The sequence below is a fragment of the Stegodyphus dumicola genome, chromosome 12, assembly GCF_044657685.1.
Source record: "Stegodyphus dumicola isolate Sdum_Otavi_A_Nest chromosome 12, ASM4465768v1".
Classification (NCBI taxonomy): domain Eukaryota; kingdom Metazoa; phylum Arthropoda; class Arachnida; order Araneae; family Eresidae; genus Stegodyphus; species Stegodyphus dumicola.
Window position 1 is genome coordinate 10,338,030 of NC_140779.1, and position 25,829 is coordinate 10,363,858.

A 25,829-nucleotide genomic window follows, 5' to 3' on the forward strand; every position below is an offset into this window, starting at 1 on the left:
TCTGTTATTAAAACACGGAAGTTTGTACTATCAATAAACGCCTAGTAAATGGGTACGTCGGTTTTATTGAAATTGAAGACCTCTCATTGTAAAAATCTGATGTTTAGATATCACTAACGGAAATACCCCATGCCAGTTACGTTACACTGAGAGTAACGTAACTGGCATCGGGTACAGGGGTTGGACAAACATATGGAAACACCTTTAAAAAAACATGTTTCTTTGCTTAATATGGTGTAGGAAACCCGTTGGCATCCAAACAGCTTGCAGTCTTCTCGGGATGAATAAATACAGTTCCTGTATGTTTGCCAAGGGAATATTATACCATTCTTCCTGCAAAACGTGGCAATTTCAGATAACGATGTTGGAGGTGGATAACGAGAACGCACTTTCCGTTCCAATGTAGACCACAAAGGTTCGATAATATTCAAGTCTGGTGACTGTGGTGGCCAGGGGAGATGAGACAACTCATCCTCGTGCTCAGAAAACCAGTCCTGGACAATGTGAGCTGTGTGAACAGGGGCTATGTCGTCTTGGAAGACACCATCACCATCGGGGAACAAAGTTTGTACCATGGGATGAACTTGATCGGCCAAAATGTTCACATAAGTTGTGGCAGTCATGTGCCCTGACACAGTTATCATGGGGCTAGCAGAGAACCGCGATATGGCTGCCCAAACCATAACAAAACCCCCGCCATGTTTCACTCTTGGCAACAAGCAGTCTGTATTATAGGCTTGAGATGGCGTTCTCCAGACGTAAACTCGGCCTGAAGTGGGAAACAATGTGAAAGAAGACTCGTCAGACCATTTTACTCGCTTCCACTGCTCTATAGTCCAGGCTTTATGACTTAAACACCACCTTTTCCTGTTACGGGCATTAGCATCACTGGTCAGTGGCTTCTCAATTGCGGCACGGCCAGCAATTCCCTGTTTATGAAGCTCCCTTCTAATTGTTTTGGTACTCGCAGGGTTCGGTAACACAACATTCATTTCAGCAGTAACTTTTGCAGCTGTGGTCTTCTTATTTTTCGTCACAATTGCCCTTAATGATCGTCTGTCACGATCATTCAGGACACACTTTCGTCCGCGGTGTGATTTAGCAGATGATGTTTTTCCGCTTTTCAAATATCCGGAATAAATCTTCGATACAGTACTTCTTGAAACACTAAACACCTCGGCTACCTTGCTTACGGAAGCACCTACCATACGTGCTGCAACAATTTGCCCACGTTCGAAGTCTGTTAACTCTGACATAATGCAATGACAACCTCACATAACAGTTTTCAAACATGCATTTCACAAGGTGTTTCCATATTTCTGTCCATCCACTGTATTTAACTCAAATTACTTCCGCTGACAATTTGAATACTTTGCGCGTTCTACTAAAATTTACATACTCTGGCAATTCCAGGGGAAAGTAAGGCTTGACAGGAAAGATAGTTTAAACTTAAAATAAATGTTAGTTAAAATAAATATAAACCCTACAAAGGAATAAAACTTCAATACTGAAAGTTGAAAACCCTTTTTGTGCATTTTAGTCGGGAAATTGCATATACAAAAGCACAACAGAATAGTGCAAAATGCGAAGGATGGTGAACAAATTTAATACTTACGCTCGGTATACGTCATGCATATGTAAATCAAAATTATATTATGTCTTTTATATTTCATAAATATCTTCTTTTTTTTTTGCGATTTGTTTTTAATGCTGTTTACGGTATTCGTATGTGTAATAACTAATACTTTGATTCGAAGCGACAGGCCTCATAGTGAAGTTGTTGTGGACGCTGAGTGAATACATGGGATAATTACTTAAATGCTAATTCTAGAATGGATTAAGCATATTTGATTCACAGTAATAAAAGAAGACGTTAGTGCTACAATACCAAAGCGAAGAAAATGCACAATTAAGAATACCACCATATAAGAGAACTTGTAAAGTAAGATCCAACTATTGAACATACTGTCAAAAATCAAAGAACCATTCATCCCAAACCAAAATGGCAAATTTTTAATTGTTTCTGAAGCTTAAATCTTCAACTTCCCCCTACAACAGCTCAAAAGACACTTCTGGTCGCTAATGGCGGCACTCGTCCATGGATTCGCCTTTTCGGTGTGATCACTCTCTTACCCAGGCAGCATGCATTCGTAAATTGCACGAGAAAAATACGTGCAATTTACGAATGGCCTTTCGTATAAAAAACGTTCAAGTTGAACGTGAAAATATCACAAAAAGTGTCCAGTGGCAATTACTATATATTTACGTATATTTTTACGTTATACTATACGTAAATTTTACGTAAAATTTAGGTATATTTACGCGAGAGACTGCTGTTCATTCGCAATTTTTACGTATAATATACGTAAATTTCAGGGATTTACGTATATTTTTAGTAAAAATTTACGTATATTTATAGCATATACGTAAATCTCAATTTTTTGCTTCACGTATGCGTATATATTTAGTAAAAATTTACGTAAATTTCCTCGATTTTTTACTGTAAATAAACGTATATATTAGGTAAAAATTAAGGTAGATATTCCCCGTATTTTACGGTACAAAAACGTATATATTTGATAGAAATTAACGTATATATTTCCCGTATTTTACGGTACAAAAACGTATATATTTGATAGTAATTGACCTAAATCTTCCCTATGTTTTCTTTGCATATGCGAATGACTGGTAAAAACTTAATCCTGTCTTCTCCACTTTACTGTGTATAAATGCACATTTTTTGGTAAAAAATTTGCATCAATCTCCAGTTACCTTTTCACTGCATTTTTCGTAAAATGTACTTATTTTAATCTCAAACTTTTTATATAAATCTATACAAAAACTTTCTGCATGCTATGATTAAAAGGTAAAATGTCATTTTTATGTAAAATTCTTACATATCTGCCTTTTAGTTATGTACAGCAATATGGAATATATATAACCCTTTGCGGCACAGTGTGTCCAGTGTGGACACACCTAAAAATTTCCTTCTGTACTCACAGAAAAATTGATTGAAAAAGGAATTATAGGTTACTATAGATTACTCTAAACCTTCTTTATCTATAGTAGATGGCAGCTGAACACAAACTAGTCTATATATTTTAGCCATGCTTAGTTTTTTAAGACCCTCATTTTTTAAATAAATCTTCCAGGTATTTTTTAGGGTATAAAAGGAATTTTTTGAAAAGAAATTTCTATGTTATTTTTTTGGCTGTATGCTAATCTCCTTATTCTATATTAGTTTTAAATTTTTACCTTGAAATCTTGCCTAAAATCAAACGGCGAACCCTAGGTGTGCCCAGACCGGGCTCACCGATCATCTAGGAGAACTGAAAGTCTGTATTCTTTGTTTCTCCGCATCTCATCGGTCAATCCATTGACAACAATGCTCGTTTCAGCACTCTTTTCGAAGCTCTATTCAATCAGTGTATATGCACAGAAGGGATATATACTGATTGAGGGGCACACCCACAGAATTAAACGATAAGTGCTATCTTCACAAAATTTTACTTGTGTACTCCTCTAAGCCTAAATAGACTGCCTTCATCTTTTTTTTATCCAAAACTCTAACTTTAAAAGGTAGTGTTCGGTAAGGGTTAAACATTTAAATAACGCCAGCGGTGTCGGACAGAACTTCAAATATAGTTAAAAGCAATATTTTAAATGCTAAATGCCTGTTGTATCCGGATAACCAATGATCATTGGCATCAAAGCGAACTTCTTTTTTGTTTACATTTCTTCTTGTTGCCAATGTAGGGAAACTAAATTTCGTAACAGCAAAGATAATATTATATGTAGAGGGAACTCCTGCATCATTTCTTTTCCAGTAACAACATAGTTACGATACACTGTACAATGTTGAATAACAATAACAAAACTTTCAGTGTACCTGCAATATATATAAATTTGAGAAGGAAGTTTATATATATAAATGTAACAAATATATAAAATAACAATAATGAATAGTATGTTATTAATCTTTGTAATGTGCTGGAAACCTCACATGTCTACAACAGTGTGTAGTTCTTTTATGAACATCTGTGTCCAACAAGTCTGATTGACTGCACATTAACAACCTAAAATACAACAGGTTTTCATCGGGCAATGTTTGTGCACAAACTATCACGCCCGGGTCACCAGATATTGTAGACGCTGTGCTGAGTCCATATATGGGATAATTTAATCGTTTAAATGATAATTCCAGCATATTTAATTCACAATAATAAATAATTCCATTAAGCATATTTAATTCACAATAATAAAAGAAGACGTTAGTGCTAGAACATCAAAGCGAGCTTTTCTGTTGTTAACATTTCTTCTTGTTGCCAATCTAGAGAAACTAAACTTCGCAACAACAAAGATAATATTAATTGTAGAGGAAACTGCTACAAAGTCCCAAGACTAGCTAGATAGTGTTTCGATCTGAAAGGGATTGTGCATCGATCTCTCTGAATTAAAAAGTCAATGAGGAATTTTATTATGATGCTTTTGATTAGATGAGAGCGAATATTATTGCAGAAACCTCAGCAACGAAAGAATGATAAATAATTGCGACACAGCCCTGAAGATTCAACAGTTCGGCCAGAAATTAAATTCATAGTGGTTCATCATCCTTCATACTCGCCAGATTTTGCAACTTATCCTTATTACTTCCTGAGCGCAATTAGAAATGAGAAATCATTGTTTTAAATACGTAAGAGGTATTCATGCTGAATCTTAAGGACATTAGACATACACCTTGCACAAAAAGAAAGTGGGACGATTCTATATCTCCCCTTCTACTGGATCGATTATCGAAATTTAACTTCCGCTTTCTATTTCTCGAAAGCGTGACTTAGGATATATATTAGGTTTAAGCCCAAAATCGGACGTTTTACACAAAATAGCATTTCCTTTTTCCATATTTTCGATTCTACGGTTCACGTAGGGAAATTCTTGATTTATAGCAACCTATTTTCCTTTCCCTTTTCTCTTCGTGCATGAGCGGGGAAAAAAGTGCATCTTTCATACTTTTAAGTAATTTTAACGAAGTGCGTAAAGCACATTTGGCGTTATTATCGCTCAAAACGAATATGCCAAACTTCAAAACGCGCCAAAATTAAAATTGACGTATATCTTAAGTTTTGAGTAAAAAATTCTTAATTCTTTGCTGATATGCTTAGAAATACATCTACTTTAAGATGCTGGTAGTATTTTACAGGTTATAATTCAAATTTGGTTTCGAAAAATTTATAAAAATTATGTAAAAATAAAATATTTTAAAAAATAAATCATAAAAAATGGGAGAATTTTATTTGGAATGAATCTTAATTTCGAAATGCGAAAGAAAGAATAAAATACGTTTAATGAAAAAAGAGATATTAATAAATATATACCAAATTCAATTAACGCGGAGGAGCTAAAATTTTGAGACCTAACGTTTTAAAAACTACTCATGCGATTTTTACAAAACTTGGCACTTTGGCATAATTTGAGTTGTAGAATCGAAATGTAGCAAAAACTAAGTATGTCATTTAAAAAAAAAATTCGATTTCGCGTCTGAATACGTATGTTAGAACATTTTATTTACTAATGGAATATTGAGTATTTATCTCCTTATATAAAGTTAGTAGAATTGTATCTCAATGAAGAAGATGAAGCATTGCAATTGAAATCCGAAAAACAATGCTTTATATATAAATCTAATATATATCCTAAATCGTGCTTTCCAGACATGGGAAAAAGTTAAATTTTGATAATCCGTCCAGTAGAACGGGAGATATAGAACCTTTTTTTGTCAGGTGTACTTGAATTAAAAGTTTCCTAAAAGCAGTCTGGGAGTAGCATTGGTGTCGGTGTAGAAATGCAGATCTGAAATTTTTTTAACACCTAGCTACCATATTTAACTTATATAAGCTATAAACATTTTGCATCTGGTTTATTTTTTATCAACATAGTTTATCGGACAAGCTATAAACATTTTGCATCTGGTTTATTTTTTATCAACATAGTTTATCGGACAAGCTATAAACATTTTGCATCTGATTTATTTTTTATCAACATAGTTTATCGGACAAGCTATAAACATTTTGCATCTGGTTTATTTTTTATCAACATAGTTTATCAGACAAGCTATAAACATTTTGCATCTGGTTTATTTTTTATCAACATAGTTTATCGGACAAGCTATAAACATTTTGCATCTGGTTTATTTTTTATCAACATAGTTTATCGGACAAGCTATAAACATTTTGCATCTGGTTTATTTTTTATCAACATAGTTTATCGGACAAGCTATAAACATTTTGCATCTGGTTTATTTTTTGTCAACATAGTTTATCGGACAAGTTATAAACATTTTGCATCTGGTTTATTTTTTTATCAACATAGTTTATCGGACAAGCTATAAACATTTTGCATCTGGTTTATTTTTTATCAACATAGTTTATCGGACAAGCTATAAACATTTTGCATCTGGTTTATTTTTTATCAACATAGTTTATCGGACAAGCTATAAACATTTTGCATCTGGTTTATTTTTTGTCAACATAGTTTATCGGACAAGCTATAAACATTTTGCATCTGGTTTATTTTTTATCAACATAGTTTATCGGACAAGCTATAAACATTTTGCATCTGGTTTATTTTTTGTCAACATAGTTTATCGGACAAGCTATAAACATTTTGCATCTGGTTTATTTTTTATCAACATAGTTTATCGGACAAGCTATAAATATTTTGCATCTGGTTTATTTTTTATCAACATAGTTTATCGGACAAGCTATAAACATTTTTTCATGCTTTTAGGAAACTGGTTTATTTTTTATCAACATAATTTATCGGACAAGCTATAAACATTTTGCATCTGGTTTATTTTTTGTCAACATAGTTTATCGGACAAGCTATAAACATTTTGCATCTGGTTTATTTTTTATCAACATAGTTTATCGGACAAGCTATAAACATTTTGCATCTGGTTTATTTTTTATCAACATAGTTTATCGGACAAGCTATAAACAATTTGCATCTGGTTTATTTTTTATCAACATAGTTTATCGGACAAGCTATAAACATTTTGCATCTGGTTTATTTTTTATCAACATAGTTTATCGGACAAGCTATAAACATTTTGCATCTGGTTTATTTTTTATCAACATTGTTTATCGGACAAGCTATAAACATTTTGCATCTGGTTTATTTTTTTATCAACATAGTTTATCGGACGGTGCTATAACCGTTTGTTAAATCAAATAATGCAATGGTACTCCAGCGCAAGAGGTTTATGAAGTTCTAGCTAACTTCTAGCTGAAGTTCTAGCTAAACAGGTAAATAAAACGATCACGTTAGATTTTACTCACGTTAAAAATACTGGCAGTATGATATTTTCTTTCCCTTTATAAAGCGTAAAATATTCTTAAAATAATCCTTAACATCTTTCTGTGTAATCTCGTGAAATTCAAAGTAATGCAAAAACATGTTACTGCAAATCTCATCAAGTTTCTTAATCCTTTTATCAAGGAAAATTTGTCACTCCATTTCTAGGGGAAAAACAAAAGAAATAAGTGAGTTAGAGTTCAGGATGTTGTAATTATATTATAACTTAGGAACTCTGCCCGTTTTTCTCAACGCTAGGAAAGGAAATTTCGTTTAAACTAGAACTGCTCCACTGTTACTCGTATATGTCAGCTTTCATTAGAAGGCACGTCATTTACGTTTGGTGTGTAATGAAAAATTCATCGTCTAATTGGGAATTTCTGAAAGCATTCTCAGCATTTTTTAAATTTTGTGTCTGTCTTTAACAGAATCGGTAAAAACGGCTAACCGTTATAAATTCCACCCCCTACCTGATTACGACGGAGAAAATGTATTTGCCTAAGAATTTTTAGTGTCATCGGTTATCTTTTTAAAGCCTTACGTGTAAACATTCCACGTCCAAATATCAAAAGACAGGAGCTTTGGAACGGTGTTTCTTGAAATATTCGCTTTATCATTGCCTAAAATCAAGCTTGGATCTTCAGATTACGGGACTGATATACGAGGGCTGATTGGTTTAATTCACAATAATAAAAGAAGACGTTAGTGCTACAACATCAAAGCGAACTTTTTGTTAACATTTCTTCTTGTTGCCAATCTAGAGAAACTAAACTTGGCAACAACAAAGATAATATTATATTATCTTTTGTTGAAAAGTGTCCGACCTCAGTACGTAAATGGCAGCTCAAATCAGCCGAAGTGAGGGGAACTTGTTTGGGCATCACAATCAAAATTCCAGGTATTTGGAACGCGAATCTTTTAACTGGCAATTACTTTTGTGATTTGATGTGACTGTTTTTGCAAAATTGGAAAACAAAATTGAGTATGGTGCTGCCATTAGATACCCGTTTTTGAAAGGTAATACGTCTACTCGGATCAAAGAGGAGTTGGACACAGTGTACGGGGACTCTGCACCATCATTTACTACTGTGAAATTTGGGCCAGCTGAAACGTGGGCGTGCCAGCTTGGATGACGGTAAACGTGCAACACGGTTAAAAACAGCAACCACTGACGAAAACATCGTTAAAATCCACCAAATGTTGCTGGATCCACCAAACGTTGCATCCAATCAAGATCAGAGAGATAGCAGAGCTATTGGCATGTCCAAAAAACGCATTTGCCACACATTGAACCAAGATTTAGAAATGCGCGAGCTGAAAATACAATTGGTTGCCATTTTTGCTCACTATGGACCGTAAACGTGTCCGAATCAACATTTGCACCGTTCTGTTGGCGCAATAAATCGGAATTCTTCCGACTACGAATCACTGCAGATGGAACCTGGATTCATCATTACAGCCCAAAAACAAAAACACAGTTAAAATTGTAGCTGAGTAAGGAACTATAGCTCACTAAAACAACTGAACTGAGATGTTTTTCTCCGGTTTTTATAAGTTTTTTTAATCAGTCAGCGAGAAGCTTCTGGTATTTTCTCGAGGTTTCTGGAAAGCAAAACGCTTAGAATTACAGTTACAGCTAACACACAATTGCATTTATTCAATTTAAATATAAATTACGAGATATCTGTTTATTAAATGCTCGTGTTCCTGTACTTTTACTGAACCAAAACAGTGGACTGCAAAGGGAAAATCGGCTCCAAAAATGACAAAAACTGTTCCTTGTGCTGGGAAAGTAATGGCAAGAGTTCTCTGTGACACCATAGGACTGTCTCAATAGGTTATCTTAAGAAGGAAAAAACCATTACCGGAGCATACTATGCAACGTTACTTGTCAAGCTGAAGACAGAAATTGCGGAAAAACGACCACATACGCAAAAGAAAACGATTTTGTTTCACCAAGACGATGCTCCATCTCACACCTCAGCGATTTCCATGCCGAAAATTCGAAGATTACGACTGCTTGAACACCCGCCCTATTCACCAGACTCGGCACCAAGTGACTTTTTTTGTTCTCAAAGTTAAAAGAAGCACTTGGAGGACAAAGATTTTCGTTAAATGAGGGGACTTTACAGAGAAAGATTCCACATATTATCTGTGCGGGTTAAAAGGATGCTGGAAGAAGTATATAGATTTAAAAAGCTACTATGTCGAAAAATAAAGGTAATTTTGGAGAAAAAATATATTCTTTCTTTTTTACGTCGGACACTTTTCATATACGTATTGAGAGCCCACCAGAGGCCGAGCGGTAAAATCGCTGAACACTGGTAGTTCGGTCCGAGGTTCGAATCCCGCGAACGGGCTGGCTGCATGGGCGTTTTCGTGGTTTTCCCCATGTGTAACGTGTATACGAGCCAGTTTCCCTTAGAAAGTCCTCCACGAAGGCATCCCTACCCTTAGGCAGATAGCCCTAGTGTGCTTTGCCATAATTAAATACACCACACCACACCATATACGTATTGACTGTACGTACATAACGTCAATACTTATTGACCGCTATACCACGAGAGGTCGTAGTGAGAGGGAGTTTTTATTTCTTACGAGAATTAACATGTTACTTGCCGAGTTCTACTATAATTTACTGCATGTCTAGCTTTCCTCACATAAGCAACCATCCTAAGGCGTAAAATTCTTAGACAGTGTAATTATTTGGCTACATAATATACATAATTTGAAATTTTATCTTGGAAAGAACATGTAAGTTTCACGAACTTGTGTCATCTCCGTTACCGCCCGTAACTGTTATTGATTAATATCGTTGCAGGTTCGTAATAGATTGAATGCACAAGTCCGATGAAACGATAATAAAACTTATTCTTATCCCAAGAAATAAAACGAAATTCTGAAAATTTTCTCACAGATATTTGCACAATATCACAGTATCCCACAGTAGTTATATTTTAAACAACTAAAACGTTAAATAGAACACAATTCAAAACGCAGAGAAAGCTAATACGAGCTCAGAATTACAGCAGCTAAGTAAACAACTACAGCTCACTAAAACAGCTGAACTGAGAAGTTTTTCTCCGGCTTTTATAAGCTTTTTAATCAGTCAACGAGAAGCTTCTGGTATTTTCTCGAGGTTTCTGGAAAGAAAAACGTGTAGAATTACAGTTACAGCTAACACACAATTGCATTCATTCAATTTAAATATAAATTACGACATATTTGTTTATTAAATGCACGTGTTCCTGTATTTTGGCTTTTTCGGCAAAGCTTTCTCTTAAAATCTGTCACGCTCTGCATTGCATGGGGAAATGAAACAATTTTAATCACAATTCTACTAAAAATAGAGAACTCAATAGAAAATTTGTAATAGTAATATTCTTCTTTCAGTTTCTCAAATTAGTGAATTTACAAGGGAAAGAAGAAGTTATAGGTGTTAAGGCGTGTCTGGCAGGGATATGTTTCAGCTTCAATTATATAATTAAAACAGGAATGTGGTTACAAAAACTTGTTTCAGTAAAGGCGTCCGTTAATTTACTTTAGAAAACTCATTTTTGTTTTTCTGAAGACAGTCTTTTTAACCGACAGAAGAGTAAAACATTGTCTTAAACTTTGATGTCGACATTTCTTCGGATTCAATTATAATAGATGCTGATGTTTGACTTCTAAGCAATAAGAAAAAAAAATGCAGTACACTTAATTTTTAACTGCCATGGCCATCAGTTCGCTTTCATTTTGGTTTCTGAGGTTTGATTTTATGTAATTATATTCCATTTTCACAGCTAATAAAAAGGTTTCGTTTCATTTAATTCTGGAATGCCTACTCCGTCGCAGTTACGTGCTTCGCTTATCGTCTCCAATGAACTGCTACTTTTCAAGATCCTGTTATTACAAAGTAAAAATTTATGCGTTTTTGCTTGTATTTTTCCTTTTCCGCGAAGTGTTTCTTTATCTTCAATTTTGATTCTTTCAACTTTTCGAAGTTCTTACTTCAGTCAGATTGAAAAGGTTTATAAGCTTAGTGATTTCAAACTGGTAGCCCGCGGGCTACATGTATAGTCCCTGAATACATTTCGCATAAGTTAATTGGCATTAACCTGAAATTAATTAGTCTGACAAAACTAAGGTTTAAGATTTTTAATGAATTTGAATTTAATTTTGCATTATTTTCATTGCCATTAAAAACAAGCGTAAGTAACGCGTCAGAAAATTCTACAAATGGAGTTTATTAATTTTACGATGTGATAGCAGTCTTATTCAAATATTTGAAGGTACAGATTCGATTAAGATTTTTTCGCGCTTGTCGAAAGATAAATACCCTCAATTAAGAATTGAATTTTTTTTTATATATGGGTGTACATATTGTAGAGTTATTAGGTTATTTTGGAACAAGATATGTGAAAAATGAGAAGTGTCCTCGCCGAGACTCGAACCTGAATCTCTCGAATACACGCCGAGATGCTATTCAGTCGAAATGCATCTTATTATTACTATTATTATTTACGTATTCCGCCTTAAGGCTCTATGCGGGAGGGAGGGATGCCTTCGTGGAAGACTTTTTAAAGGAAACTGGCTCGTATTAACACGTTACACAGGGGATAGTCCCTAAAACTCCCATGCACCCAGCCCGTTCGTGAAATTCAAACCACGGGATCGAACTACCAGTGTTCAGAGACTTTACCTCTCGGCCGCTGCTGGGCCTAGGCGAAATGCATTATGCTACAATCAATAGTCTGACTGAAAAAACGAAGCAAGTGAAAAGTACACTCATGCCCATAAATTAAGGATAATTCGAAGTTACGCGGAAATCGAACTCTAAAATAAATATATCACCTGTAAAATCACTACACACATCTTCAAGAATCATATGCAAATTTCAGGAAGTAACCGGATGACACCAATGGTACGTCACAATGACGAGAGTGTAAGAGAGTGATATATAAGGAATACAGGCAAAGAAGTCAAATTGTTCGCAGGCGCTTTATAAGCATTTCAGTGCAATAACCGAATAGTTATGACACAAAGAACGCATTTGGATGATTTTTTATGTGGTAGAATTATCGGCCGTCTGGAATGTGGGCGTACCCAACTGGAAGTATCAGACGAACTTGGAATTGCCCAGAGTGTCATCTCCAGTCTTTGGCAACGATCCCCAGATGATGGTAATGTGAGTAGACGTTACAGCACAGGTCTTCCCAGAGTTACAACGCCGAATGAGGACCGTGTATTTGGCAGTTACTGCCAAAAGAAACGGGCGGAGCACAGCCTCAGACCTGTCTCGTCAGCTCTCTTCAGCCACTGGTACGACAATTTCAAGGCAGACCGTGTAAAGACACTTAGGGCAGATTGGTCTATATGCTCGTAGACCTGTCAGATGCATTCCACTTACTGCAACTCACTGTCTTCTGCGGTTAGCCTGTATTAGAGAGCATGCATTGTGAACACCGCAACAGTGGGCTTGTGTGATGTTTTCCGACGAGTCCAGGTTCAGCTTGCAGTCTGATTCTCGCCGGACTTTCATATGGAGAGCTCCAGGTACCCGTTACCACCAAGAAAACATCACCCGTATGGACTGTCCAGCATTCTCACCGGACTTGAATCCAGTAGAGCACGTGTGGGACATGGTTGGCCGACGAGTTGCAGCCCGTCAACCTCCTCCTACATGTCTACCGGAACTTCGGAGAGCATTGCTTTCTGAGTGGTGTAATATCCCCCAAGATCGGATCGATAATATGATACTCAGCATGCCTAGGCATTGTACGGACTGTATTGCATCGTCTGTGAGACATACAATGTATTAACAATCATACCAACCATGTAATATTGGTTTTTTGTAAATAGGTTTTTTTTTAGTCCAAAGGGATTTGAATCCCGAAGGACTATTAGTTTCGTTTTGGCATTTTGCGTCGGACTCATAAATGTCGGTTCACTTTTCAAACTGTTGCCACAAAATGTTAGAGTCCTGCATTATATTTGAAGAAATTAAATAATGAAAAATCTGCATAAATATATGTATATTTCTCGTATTGTGATAAAACAACGGTACATAGAGTCATCGAATTTTGAATAACGTAATCCTCCAACGAATATGAGCATGTGGAAGAGCAAATTTGAAATTTGAAATTTGTTTTATGATCGATTTCCTATTTTTTAAAACTTTGACGAATTTTGATTAACAAACTCAAGGATTTCAAAGCGAGCAATTACAACGTTGTGCAGAAAAAACATTTTTATCTCCAGCGCGTGAGTCTCTGTATCGGAAATTCTAAAGATATGATCGTTTTAAAACTATTTTGCGATATTGCTGTTGCACTGGATCTTATGGCTTAAGTGCGAGGAACATGATATTTAATAAAGAAAGGTAACATACAAAATGTTAAAAAACGCCCCTTTGGACGTAATTTAAAATCTGAAACATTTCAGATTTTGTTTTTTTTTTTTTTTATTTTTATTTATTTATTTATTTATTTATTTATTTATTTTGTAATTTGCTCCAGGGAGAAAAAAACGCTAATTTTTTTTAAATAATATCAAATATATAGCATCTTTTTTGCTCTTTACTTTTTGTTTAATAAATAAGCTTAACAAATAAGTCAAATTTGTTTTGCTTCTAACTCTTCCTTTGCCTGATTTTGCATTATCCTTAATTTATGGACATGAGTGTAAATAAAACCAATTCACTAGCATAAGAAACGTTGTCTACTTAAAGCATACGTGTTTTAAACGTTTTCTCTAAAACGATATTTTATGGTATAATTAGATTAATGAGTGTAATCTTCTGCATCTCTTTAACAACTGAATTTTTTTTCCTTTACTTCCTTTCAGAAAACTGTTATCAATGGAAAGAGAAGACTACAAGTCATTTTTCGACTGGGTAGAACCAATATGCTCTCTCAGCAAAATGGTGATTATAAAGGTAAGCCCGGATTCTTTTCCTTCTGTAGAAAATGTTACCTCCTGCAAGTCGCTCAAATAAAAGCTCCGATAGCGCAGAAAACATTGGAAGTACTTGGGGGGGATATTACTTGGAAATAAATGAATATATAAAAAATGTGAAAGGTTTCAGATGGTAACTGAAACTCAAAAGGGTTTGTTAAGGTGTTTTACACTCTCGCTGAGCACTCGAGAGGACTTTTGTCTTCGTTTTGCGATTTTGCGTCACTCTGAATGTCCGTTTCACTTTTCAAACTCTTGCCACCCAATATTATCGCCCTGTATTATATTTGAATAAATTAAATAACGAAGAATCTGCATCAATGTATGTGTGTTTCTCGCATTGTGATAAAACGACGGTACCTAGAGCCATCTAATTTGGAGTGACGAAATCCTACTGCGAATATGGGCATCTGAAAGCCCATAATTTGGAATTTGTTTTATGATCGATTTGCTATTTTGTAAAACTTTAACGGATTTGTGACTAGCAAACTCAACGATTTTAAAGCGAGTCATGGTAACGTTGCAGAGAAAAAAAAAAACATTTTTATCTCCAGCGCGCGAGACTGTGTATCGGAAATTCTAAAGATATTTTCAATTTAAAATTATTTTGCGAGATTGCTCTTGAACTGAAATTTATGGTTTAAGTGCGAAGAACGTGATATTTAATAAATAAAGGTAACAGACTAAATTTAAAAAAAAAAAGCCCCTTTGGATGTAATTTAAAATCGGAAACCTTTCAAATTTTCTTTTTGTTTATTAAGCATCTTTTTTTTTTTTTTTTTTCACTTACGCCACACATCATTCAACAACAAAACCACAATTTTTTTTAAATCTTCATTGCAGTACATGTTTAGAATTCGCGATGCAATGCTAAGTGGTGGCATTTACGAAGAGAATGAGTTATTCAGCAACTGAAGTTATTAAGACGGTAAAAAACGCACTCTAGAACAAACATACAGAAGAAGCTACGCTCAACCGCTGACAAATCATATCAGAAAAATATTTAGAAAACTAATCATGTAAATGAAATACTAATCACGTAAATGGTTTGTTTGGTTTGCTTTATTTAGTAACGGCCAAGCACACTAGGGCTATCTGTCTAAGGGGAGGGATGCCTTCGTGGAGGACTTCCTAAGGGGAACTGACTCGTATACACGTTACACATGGGGAAAACCACGAAAACGCCCATGCAGCCAGCCCGTTCGCGGGATTCGAACCTCGGACCGAACTACCAGTGTTCAGCGACTTTACCGCTCTGCCGCTGGTGGGCCCGCATTTAAATGAAATTAATGTTACGATTGGTGTCTCAGCTACAACATTCCATACGAGTAAGCCAAAGTTTAACTCACAAAAAAAATAATTTTTTTTGGGGGGGGAGAGATAAAGCAAGCAGCACCGTGACATTAGAAGAGAACGATAATTTTAAAACAACAAACCATTCTTCATTTCATTGCTTTGAAACTGTTGCTGTTGCTATAAATGGCGAATGACTTATTAAATTGCTGCCACCAAATATTATCACCCTGTATTATATTTAAAGAAATTAAATAATGAAGCATCTGTATAAATATATGTACGTTTCTCTCACTGTGATAAAACAACGGTACCTAGAGCCATCTAATTTTGAATGACGTACGTCTCCACTCGAATAGGAGCATCTGGTAGCCCAAATTTGGAATTCGTTATTTGTTGCTTATTATCTATTTCATATTTTTAAGGCATTTATGAGTTTTTGATTAAAAAACTCAAAGATTTCCAAGCGAGCAATGGCAACAAAGACCTGGGGCGGGGGGGGGGAATTTTTATCTCCGGCGCGCGAGAGTGTGTATCGGAAATTCGAAAGATATGCTCATTTAAAAATTATTTTTCGATATTGGCGTTAAATTCAATTTCATGGTTTAAATGCGAAGAACATGGTATTTAATAAATAAATAAAAGTAGCACACAAAACGTTTAAAAAACGCCCCTTTTGGGTGTAATATAAAATCTCAAAAGCTATATTTAACTGATTAATTAGAGCTATATGTAACTGCTTAATTATTAATCTGAAACCTATTTTTAATCTAAAAGCTTTTTTAGTCCAAAGGGATTTGAGTCCCGAAGGACTATTACTTTCGTTTTGGCATTTCGCGTAGGACTCCTATAAATGTCGGTTCACCTTTCAAACTGTTGCCACAAAATGTTAGAGTCCTGCATTATATTTGAAGAAATTAAATAATGAAAAATCTGCATCAATGTATGTATATTTCTCGCATTGTGATAAAACAAAGGTACATAGAGCCATCAAATTTTGAATGACGTCATCCTACTGCGAATATGGGCATTTTTAAGCCCAAATTTCAAATTTGGAATTTGTTTTATGATCGATTTCATATTCTGTAAACCTTAACGAAATTTTGAGTAACAAACTCAACCATTTCAAAGCGAGCAATGGCAACACTCTACGGGGGGGGGGAACCTTTTTAATCTCCAGCGCGTCGAACTGTGTATCGGAAATTCTAAAGATAGGCTCATTTTAAAATTATTTTGCGACATAACTATTGAACTAAATTTAATAGTTTAAGTGCAAAATGATATTTAATAAATAAAGCTAACACACAAAACGTTAAAAAAAAGCCCCTTTGAACGTAATTTAAAATCTGAAACATTTCAGATTTTTTTCTTCTTTTTTATAAAATGATTTTTTAAAATTTTTTTATTATATGTCTTTAGATCATCTTTCGACGCCTTGTTGAATCTCTTGCCTCATTTACACTGAGGGCTATTATTATCCTAATCGAGGAACCGACAAAGAAGTGATCGTAGGTGGATGACGTCACTAATCAAAGTCCTTGATCGTTATCGACTCCCGAAAGAGGGCTGCATTTGAGAGAGCACTCTATGCAGAATTCCAAGGTCGATTCTAACTATGATTATGGGTCGTCCAAACATAATAATATGGTTGTTCGTCCTTACCTAATAAAGGAGTTGCTTTCAGTATAGGGAATGAATGAATAACTATGTCCGAAGTCATTTCACCACCGCTGATTATATTGCATGGTTGTGTTAATCGTCAGGCGAAACAGGAATACAACAAATATTCATTTTTGTACATTTATAGCAATGATGTAGAAAGGTGATGGTAAATTACTAGCAAACATGCCAACTTTGGCACGTGGCAATTCTTTTGTATCTGTGCAAAGAAAAGCAAATGCTTTTAGTATTACATATTAATTCCAAAAAAACTGAAGGTATACAGCAGCTTAACTTCAATTATATTATCTTCAATTGTAATTAGTAATCCGTAAGCAACTGACATAAATTAGTAATCTATAAACAAAAAATCTATAAGCAACTGACATAAAATTTAAAATGTATTGTTACGGTTTATGTATTTATTTAGCTATTTTTAGTAGAATTGTAATTAAAATTGTTTCCTTACCCCTCCGTGCAATACAGCGCGCAACGAGTTTCAAGAGAAAGCTAAGCCGAAAAAGTTAAAATTCAGGAGCACGCGCATTTAACATTTAATAAAGAGATATCTCGTAATTGCACTCTTTAGCTTTCCAGAAATCTCGAGAAAATACCAGGATGTTCTTGTGCTTGACTAAAAACCTTATAAAAGCCGGAGAAAAAAATCTCAGTTCAGTCAGTTTTTTTTTGTTGATTGTAGAGAATTTGCTATGAGATCGGATTCGCTTTCTCTTAAAACTCGTCGCGCGCTGCACTGCACGGGAAAATAAAACAATTTTAATTACAGTTCTACTAAAAATAGCTAAATAAATACATCAACCGTAACAGTATTAAAATTAATCGAAATTAGTAATTTGGTAAATTAGCAATCTGCAAATTAAATTTGAGTTAGTAATTAAATTAAAATGAGTAATCTGTAAATTAAATTTAAATTAGTAATTAAATTTAGTAATATGTAAATTAAATGTAAATTTGTAATTAAATTAAAATTAGTAATCTGTAAAATAAAGTAAAATTTGTAATTAAATTAAGATTAGTAATCTGTAAGATAGATTAGTAATCCGTAAGCAATTGACATAAAATAAGCAAATTTTCATGATTATATGTGAACATAGACGAGCAAGGATAATAATTTACGTATAATTAATTAGAAATTTTTAAAAAGTATTTAGAAAATTTTTAACGTCAAAAAAGTTAATAATGCACGCCAGGGGAAAAGAGTCCTTTTAAATTTCCAATTGTTTTTTTAAGAGGTGTTGGAATCCCAAAATCTTCAAAAAATTATGATTTCTGATTTTTGCATTTTCAAATTCTCTACACTTTTATCTTTCTAAAAATACTATTCTTTAATCTCTATGAAAATTAGAACTGTAAAAAAATCTAGTTTTAATTTGTCATCTACAGCTTTGATCAATGAGGATTTTTACATAAAAACGCGTTTTTCTCCAAACGTGACTTTTTTATACTCGATGTACCTTTTCTGAGGAACTACTACTCACAGGTATCTAAACTTTTTATGGCTTATTTATTAAGTTTCCTAATATTTACTGAAATGAGCTTTTTGTAATAAACTTAGAAAAAAAATTTTTTTAAATTTTTTTGTGTGAGAAAAGTGCTAAATTTTACTATGCCTAACAAAATATTCTGTAATTTACTTTAAAATTCAAAATGTCTCAAAACTCATTTCAGTATAATCAGATAGATCTCAAAGAGACATTATGATTTTTTCAAGAAAGTTCGTTTTAGACCGTCAAAGCCTGGCAAAGATCTTTTTCGCAAATTACAAATTTTGCAGAAAGAAATCATTCTTCTATCCAGGGAAAAAAAAAAAAAAAAAGGCTGGAATTACAGAAAGAGGACGTAAATATTTAAAATAAAAGGCGGACAGGATAGAAAACTTTCTTTTTCCAATTCCGATAAAAAAAAAAGCTCATGTGTAAACTACATGACTTTCTTGTACGGAATATTATATTATGCGCATTTTTTGCTGCATTTCATTTAAACATATTTCCTCGCATTTCGTGAAAGATATATCTCTCATTCAGTTAATTCAGTTCACACGTCGCGGCAAGGCAAAAAATACATAAAACTACAAAATATTTTCATTAAAAATTGAAAGATATAGAGAAACATAAAACACCAAATACAGTTCAAACAATTAAAAAAGAAGCTTTTAAAGTTAAAATTACAGTTTCTACGCAAAAACAAGCCATTCGGCGAACAGCCGAGAAGGCATATTTTTCGCTGCACAAAACTGAAACTCTCCTTTTGGCCCCACTCGGCAAAAAGACAACGTGCAGAAAGAATTAATTCACTATCTTGCTAAATTTCAAATGTAAGAAACTATGGCAGCTGTGGTAAAATAAAATTAGGCTTAGCGACACTAAAGTGGGGCTAAGCCTAATTTTTTAAATTGCAGATAATTCTACAACATGCAAATTAACTAAAGGCATGAAATGGAATTTTAAAATAAGAGGTCCCTCCAAAAAAGAGCTATTGGACAGAAATTTGAGATGCTGAAAAGCTTATTATTTTACCTGATTAAATATATTATAAGCTATTTTCTCCCTCTTTCTGCATCCCTTCGTGGTGTAACTGTAGCACACTCGGCGCGTATTCATTACGTTTAGGTTCGAGTTCCGGCGACAGCATTGCTCATTTTTCCGGTCGCCAGCATCAAAATAACCTAATGTTTCTACAGTGGCGCCCGAACTAAAAGGTTGTGGATGATGATTCTTTACCACCAAGATTTGGCGACTGGGTCCCCTAATCTCCAGTCAACCTTTACGAGGGGGAGTATATAAGGTATTTTGCCGCTCCTTTCTGCATGCCTTCGTGGTGTAACGGAAGTTAATGTCATTTTAAATTCATAGTCTTTTATTCAAAACAGGACAACAATTATAAAGTATTTCTTCCGCCTTTCTAGCGTGCCTTCGTGGTGTAGTGGTCTGCTCGCTAGGCCGGTATTCCAGAGGTCCGTAGTTTGATTCCCGGCGAAGGCGGTTGCTAATTTTTCCTCTCTCCGGCTTTCCCAAATAACCTAATGCCTCTACACAATAATGAACTGAATTATCAAAAACTCATACGGCTAATCTTTGGACTATGGTAACAGGTAGTTTGGCGACATTTTGGTAAGGTGATAAAGGTTACTAGCTAGGACTTTAGCAGCGTACATGGATAAAGTCAAGAGTGGGCGTAATACCATTTCTGTGCAATTCTGGGATGTTTTTTTAATTGAAAATTGGTCGACGTGTACATGGATACCGTGTATGTGCAATTCTTAAAAACGCAGCAAGCAGTGGGCGATTCTGCACTTTCTCCCAATTTCGCACCTAATCTTCGTCATGATTAAGCAATTTTGTTCCATAAAAGCTCTAGCATAAGCGCAATTTGGCTAGCAGATTGTTGGGAAAAAATGTTGAGTTAAAAAAAAAAAAATCCTTTACTTTGTAAAAACAAAATGGCGTCCAAAAAAAAAAAAACAGCGGGTTGCTGTAGCAGAGTTGGTCGCCAAATTTTCGCCTAAACGTCGCCAAGTGACCATAATCCGAAGATTAACCATTCGTAAATGCTCTTACAAAATATGAAATAGGTAATAAAAAAAAATTCCGAATTCAAAATTTGGGCTTCCAGATGCCCATATTCAAGTGGAGACGTATGCTATTCAAAATTAGATGACTCTAGGTATCGTTGTTTTATCACAAAGCGAGAAACATACATGCATTTGAGCAGATTCTTCATTGTTTAATTTCTTTAAATATAATGCACGGCGATAATATTTGGTGGCAACAATCTGAAAAGTGAAACGCCACAAAATGCCAAAACGAAATTAATAGCCCTTCTGGTCTAACGTCCTTTGGCTAATAAACGGCCAAAATTCTTAATTTTTCAACTAATATGTAACATTCATGATATTAAATTGTACCTAACATCCGTTTTTCTTCTTTCACTGTTAAATTTTATAGTATCATAAGTTTGCAACCAATCTGTAGGGCGAACGAGTGCAGTATTTAATGTTAGATCTCCGATAACACATCGAAGATGTCCATGTAAAAGCCTTATTCATCATTTCCATCCAGGAATTAGATCCCGTTCTTATAGAAGTAAAAAGGTTAGGTTTATAGTCATTAAATTTGACATTTTGGAAACATTCAAGTGCTTTTTCTGTGAATATATTTCATTAGGAATTATATATGTCATTTAATATTAATATTTCATTCATTTCTGAGTAAAAAAAAATCTGATGTGTACGGAATATTAAATTATACGCATTTTTTCTTGCATTTTATTTAAACTTATTAGATTGAATTAAACCTACTTCGAAGACAGCGCATAAACCACAATAGAATAAATGCATTCTTTAAAATTCACTTTGTTTACCATAGCGACACTCTGGCGCTAGGTTTACTTAAGAAGTATTATATTTCATTCATATTATAACTCAGAATGCACAAAATGTATATCATTTAAAGAATTATCTAATTGTTGCCACATGTTCTATTCAAATACTATAATAAAGCTAGAACGATGTATAAAAGAAATTAAGCAAACAAAACAAAACAGAAACAGTTTTTCACAGACGATGGAGTATTTCTCATTTAATTAATTCAGTTCTCACTTCGCGAGAAGGCAAAAATACATAAAAACTCAAAATATCTTTATTAAAAATTACGAAGTAAATAAATCTCAAACGCTTATTTCCTCGAAAAAATTCCAGAAAGAATTAAGCATGATTTAATTGGCAATAATAAATGAATGCGTTATCTTTGTTGTTGCGAAGCTAAGTTTCTCTAGATTGGCAACAAATCCACTAGTCTCCTGTTTCAAATGTAAACATCAATGGCCGACATTAAAACAGGCTTAGCGGCGATTAAACAACTTTAAAATTGCTGATAATTCTAAAGATATTGCACACAGATTTACTAAAGGCATAAAATCCTTAACCGGAAGATAAAAACAACATAATTCAATCCTTTTTAAAGCAAAAAATGTACAATTTACAAACATATAAGAGTAAAGAAACTGAGATCACTGAGCCGGGTAACAGAGTGGATATATATATAAATATATTTATATACGTTTGGTGCTGCCGATTGCAACCCAAATACGAGGTGCACATCTACATGTCATAGTAGTCCTATATACAAAATTTCAACGTTCTGAGGCTACTCGTTTATGAGTTATGCGAGATACGTACGTACGCACGCACGTACGTACATACGTTCGTACAGACGCCACGAAAAATTCTCTTCAGAATTCATTTTAAAGCAGTTTTATAATTTTTTTGAAGGAAAAGAGTATTTTATTCTGTCCTTACGTACAGATATGACGCAAAAACATCGTTAAATTGCATTGGATAGCGGTCAAAATGGATATTTTCGTTGAAATATGCTGCCTCAAACCTTTCGCGATTACAATACTTCCTTTTTACTTCGTACAAGGAAGTAAAAATGATTACTTTTATAGAATTTACATCAATAGTTTGGTTTTATTTATGCTTTGTGTAATTTACATAATTATGTAAGAACTGCATATTTATATGAATCTTTCTAAAGTTGATTTCGAGTTTTGGACGGTCATTAATATAAATCTCATCAAATAGGAGTAATAAAAATTTTTATTGAAAGTAAGTAATGCTTCTTCAACTCCTTTATGTGTTATTTTAGCTGAAATGATTTCAGCGACTTTCTAGTCATATGGTTGTGGAAATCTGAAAGTTTGTAAATTAATTTTGTCTCCGAATTAGTTAGGGCCTGCTTTTGAATCATCGTAATTCATTCGTTTTTTCGGGGACGTTTTAAATTGTTTTCTGTACGCTTTTTCCGAAAATACTTTCTAGGAAATTTTTATTTCGAAAGTTTCTAAATATTGTTATGGATTTGGTATTTAAATAGCTAATATTAGTTGAATTATAAATTAAATGGTTTTATTCCCCGCCCAGTGCAGCGCGTGACGAATATTAAAGGAAAGCTAAGCCGGAAAATTGAAAATACAAGAGCACGTGCATTTAACATTTAATAAATAAATATCTCTTTTTGATTTCGAGAAAATTCCAGAAATTTCTCGCGCACGATTTAAAAATCTTATAAAAAGAGGAAAACCTCTCAATTCAGTTAGTTATGAGTTAGTTTGCTGTTGTTTTAATAGTTTGCTTAGAAAACTGCTCTTGTCGACTGTAGCGATTTCGCGGATTAGCTTTCTGTAGCTGTTTTGAATTAAGTTCTCTTGAACATTTGAGTAGTTAAAAGATAACTACTGTGAGATATTGTAATACTGCACGAATATCTGATGAAATTTAAGCATTTTTGTTGTGATAATAATAAATTTTGTTCATTGTTCATCGGACTTGTGCATTCATTTCATCCCGTACCCACGCAATAATAGTAATTGTTTAAGAATTTTAAGCTTTTTACAGGCACTTTACATTTATTTTTAAGCATTTGAAAACAGATTTTTGCTAACATTGCAATATGCATAATTTTTGCTTATATTGTATTCGAGAGAAAATGCGAGAGAAATGTTACATTCTTTGAAGACTGGTACAGCTTCACTGCAGATGAAACACGCTGGTTTATCTTTCAAAACTGTAAAAAATATTTCCAGGTCCATTTATCATTAAAAGCACGGCACTCTGAATCAGTTTAACGTTTTTAGTACCCATTTTGGGGTTGAAATATTTTACGAATAACCCAAAAACAAGCATTAGCTATACTTTTAATAATTTTACCACTATTCACAATGATGCTATATGTCCGCAATTTTTCCATATGCAATCAATAATATTATTAGAACTCGCGCCAAAAGAAAAAGCCGCTGGCTGTATCTGAAATTACGAAGTGTACCAGATGTGATGATGTGTATTACGAAGTATACCAGTCTAATTCACGTATATTGGATTTCCATATGTCTGCTTTCCGAGAAAGAACTAACGCTTGTTGGTGCCGATCTACAGCTATAACTAGCAAAGAACTTTCGCTTTTAACACTTTACCGATTGAAAGTTGTCTGTGCTTGCTATTTCCGTCGATTTATGTTTTGTACAATAAAAATAGAGAAAGTAAAAAGATCATCAGGGCTTTGGAAAAAAGGAAGAAAAAATAATATTTAAACAATGTAAAAAAGAAGATAGATATATAATATATAAATATAAATATAAATATTTCTTTTAATTTGCCTTGAGTTAAAATTTTATCCATGGGCCAGATACAACCTTTCGGCGGGCCGTAGCTTGCCAATTGGATACCAATTGGATACACACTGTTTACATATTTGTAGTTTTGAAAGTTTAGTGTGGTGGCAGCAGTAGCGGTGTAACGGTCATTATTGTGAGTTGATGGGTAGGGTATGGACATCATTAGTGTTTACGAATTTTTGATTTTGTGTTTGTTGTTATTTGGATGTATTCAAAGTTTTAAAATTCTTTGAACAAGTTTATAAGGTATGTATTATTACATAAAATTGTTATTACACATTTGCGTATCATATTTGTTTTGTAAAAGTTCTTAATAATTTTTCAAAAATTGAATAAAAAATTTAGAATTATTTTTAATATTTTCCTATTTTATTTGATATTAATTTTAATTTACTTTTTCACTTTAAAAATAAAAATAAAAACTCATGCATTTAAGGGTAAAACATGTTTTCAAAAAGGAAAGTTATAGCTTCAGTACTGTTTCCTTAAGGAAAATGATTACTTAGTATTAAAAAAAAATCTGATGTGTACACCACATGACTTCCTTGTACGGAATATTAACTTATACGCATTTTTTCTTGCATTTCGTTTAAACGTATTGGATTGAATTAAATCTACTTCGCCGACAGCGCATAAACCACAGTAGAATAAATGCATTCTTTAAAATTAATTCTATTTGTTTATCGTAGCGGCACTGTGTCGCTAGATTTACTTAACACTATTATATTTCGTTCATATTATAACTCAGATTGCACAAAATTTATATCATTTAAAGAATTATCTAATCGTTGCCATATGTTCTATTCAAATGCTATAATAAAGCTAGAACGATGTATAAAAGAAATTAAGCAAACAAAACAAAAAAGAAACAGTTTTTCACAGACGATTGAGTATTTCTTATTCAATTCATTCAGTTCTCACTTCGCGACAAGGCAAAAATACATAAAAACTCAAAATATCTGTATTAAAAATTACGAATTAAATCTTAAACACTTATTTCCTCGAAAAAATTCCAGAGATGATTAGCATGATATAATTGGCAATAATATATGAAGGCGTTATCTTTGTTGTTGCGATGCTAAGTTTCTCTAGATTGGCAACAAATCCGCTATCCTGCTGTTTCAAATGTAAACAGGAGCAATGGCCGCCATCAAGAAAAGGCTTAGCGGCACTTAACAACTTTAAAATTGTTGATAATTCTAAAAATACTGCATATAGGTTGACTAAAGGCATAAAAACCTTAACCGGAAGATAAGAACAACATAATTCAATCATTTTTAAAGCAAATAATGTACAATTTACAAACATATAAGAGTAAAGAAACTGAGATCACTGAGCCGGGTAACACAGTGGATATATATATATATATATAAATGTATTTATATACGTTTGGT

The 25,829-nt window shown here is 33.8% G+C and overlaps 1 protein-coding gene across 2 annotated transcripts in view; it reads left to right on the forward strand.

The window, feature by feature from the left end:
* The window catches only part of LOC118196098 (uncharacterized), a 787,551-nt gene that overhangs the window by 220,120 nt on the left and 541,602 nt on the right, over nucleotides 1-25,829 (forward strand). For both annotated transcript variants that reach the window (XM_085827471.1, XM_085827472.1), the window contains exon 4: nucleotides 14,182-14,272. In XM_085827471.1, the coding sequence (XP_085683597.1) occupies nucleotides 14,182-14,272 (91 nt within the window). The remainder of the gene's footprint in view (nucleotides 1-14,181; nucleotides 14,273-25,829) is intronic.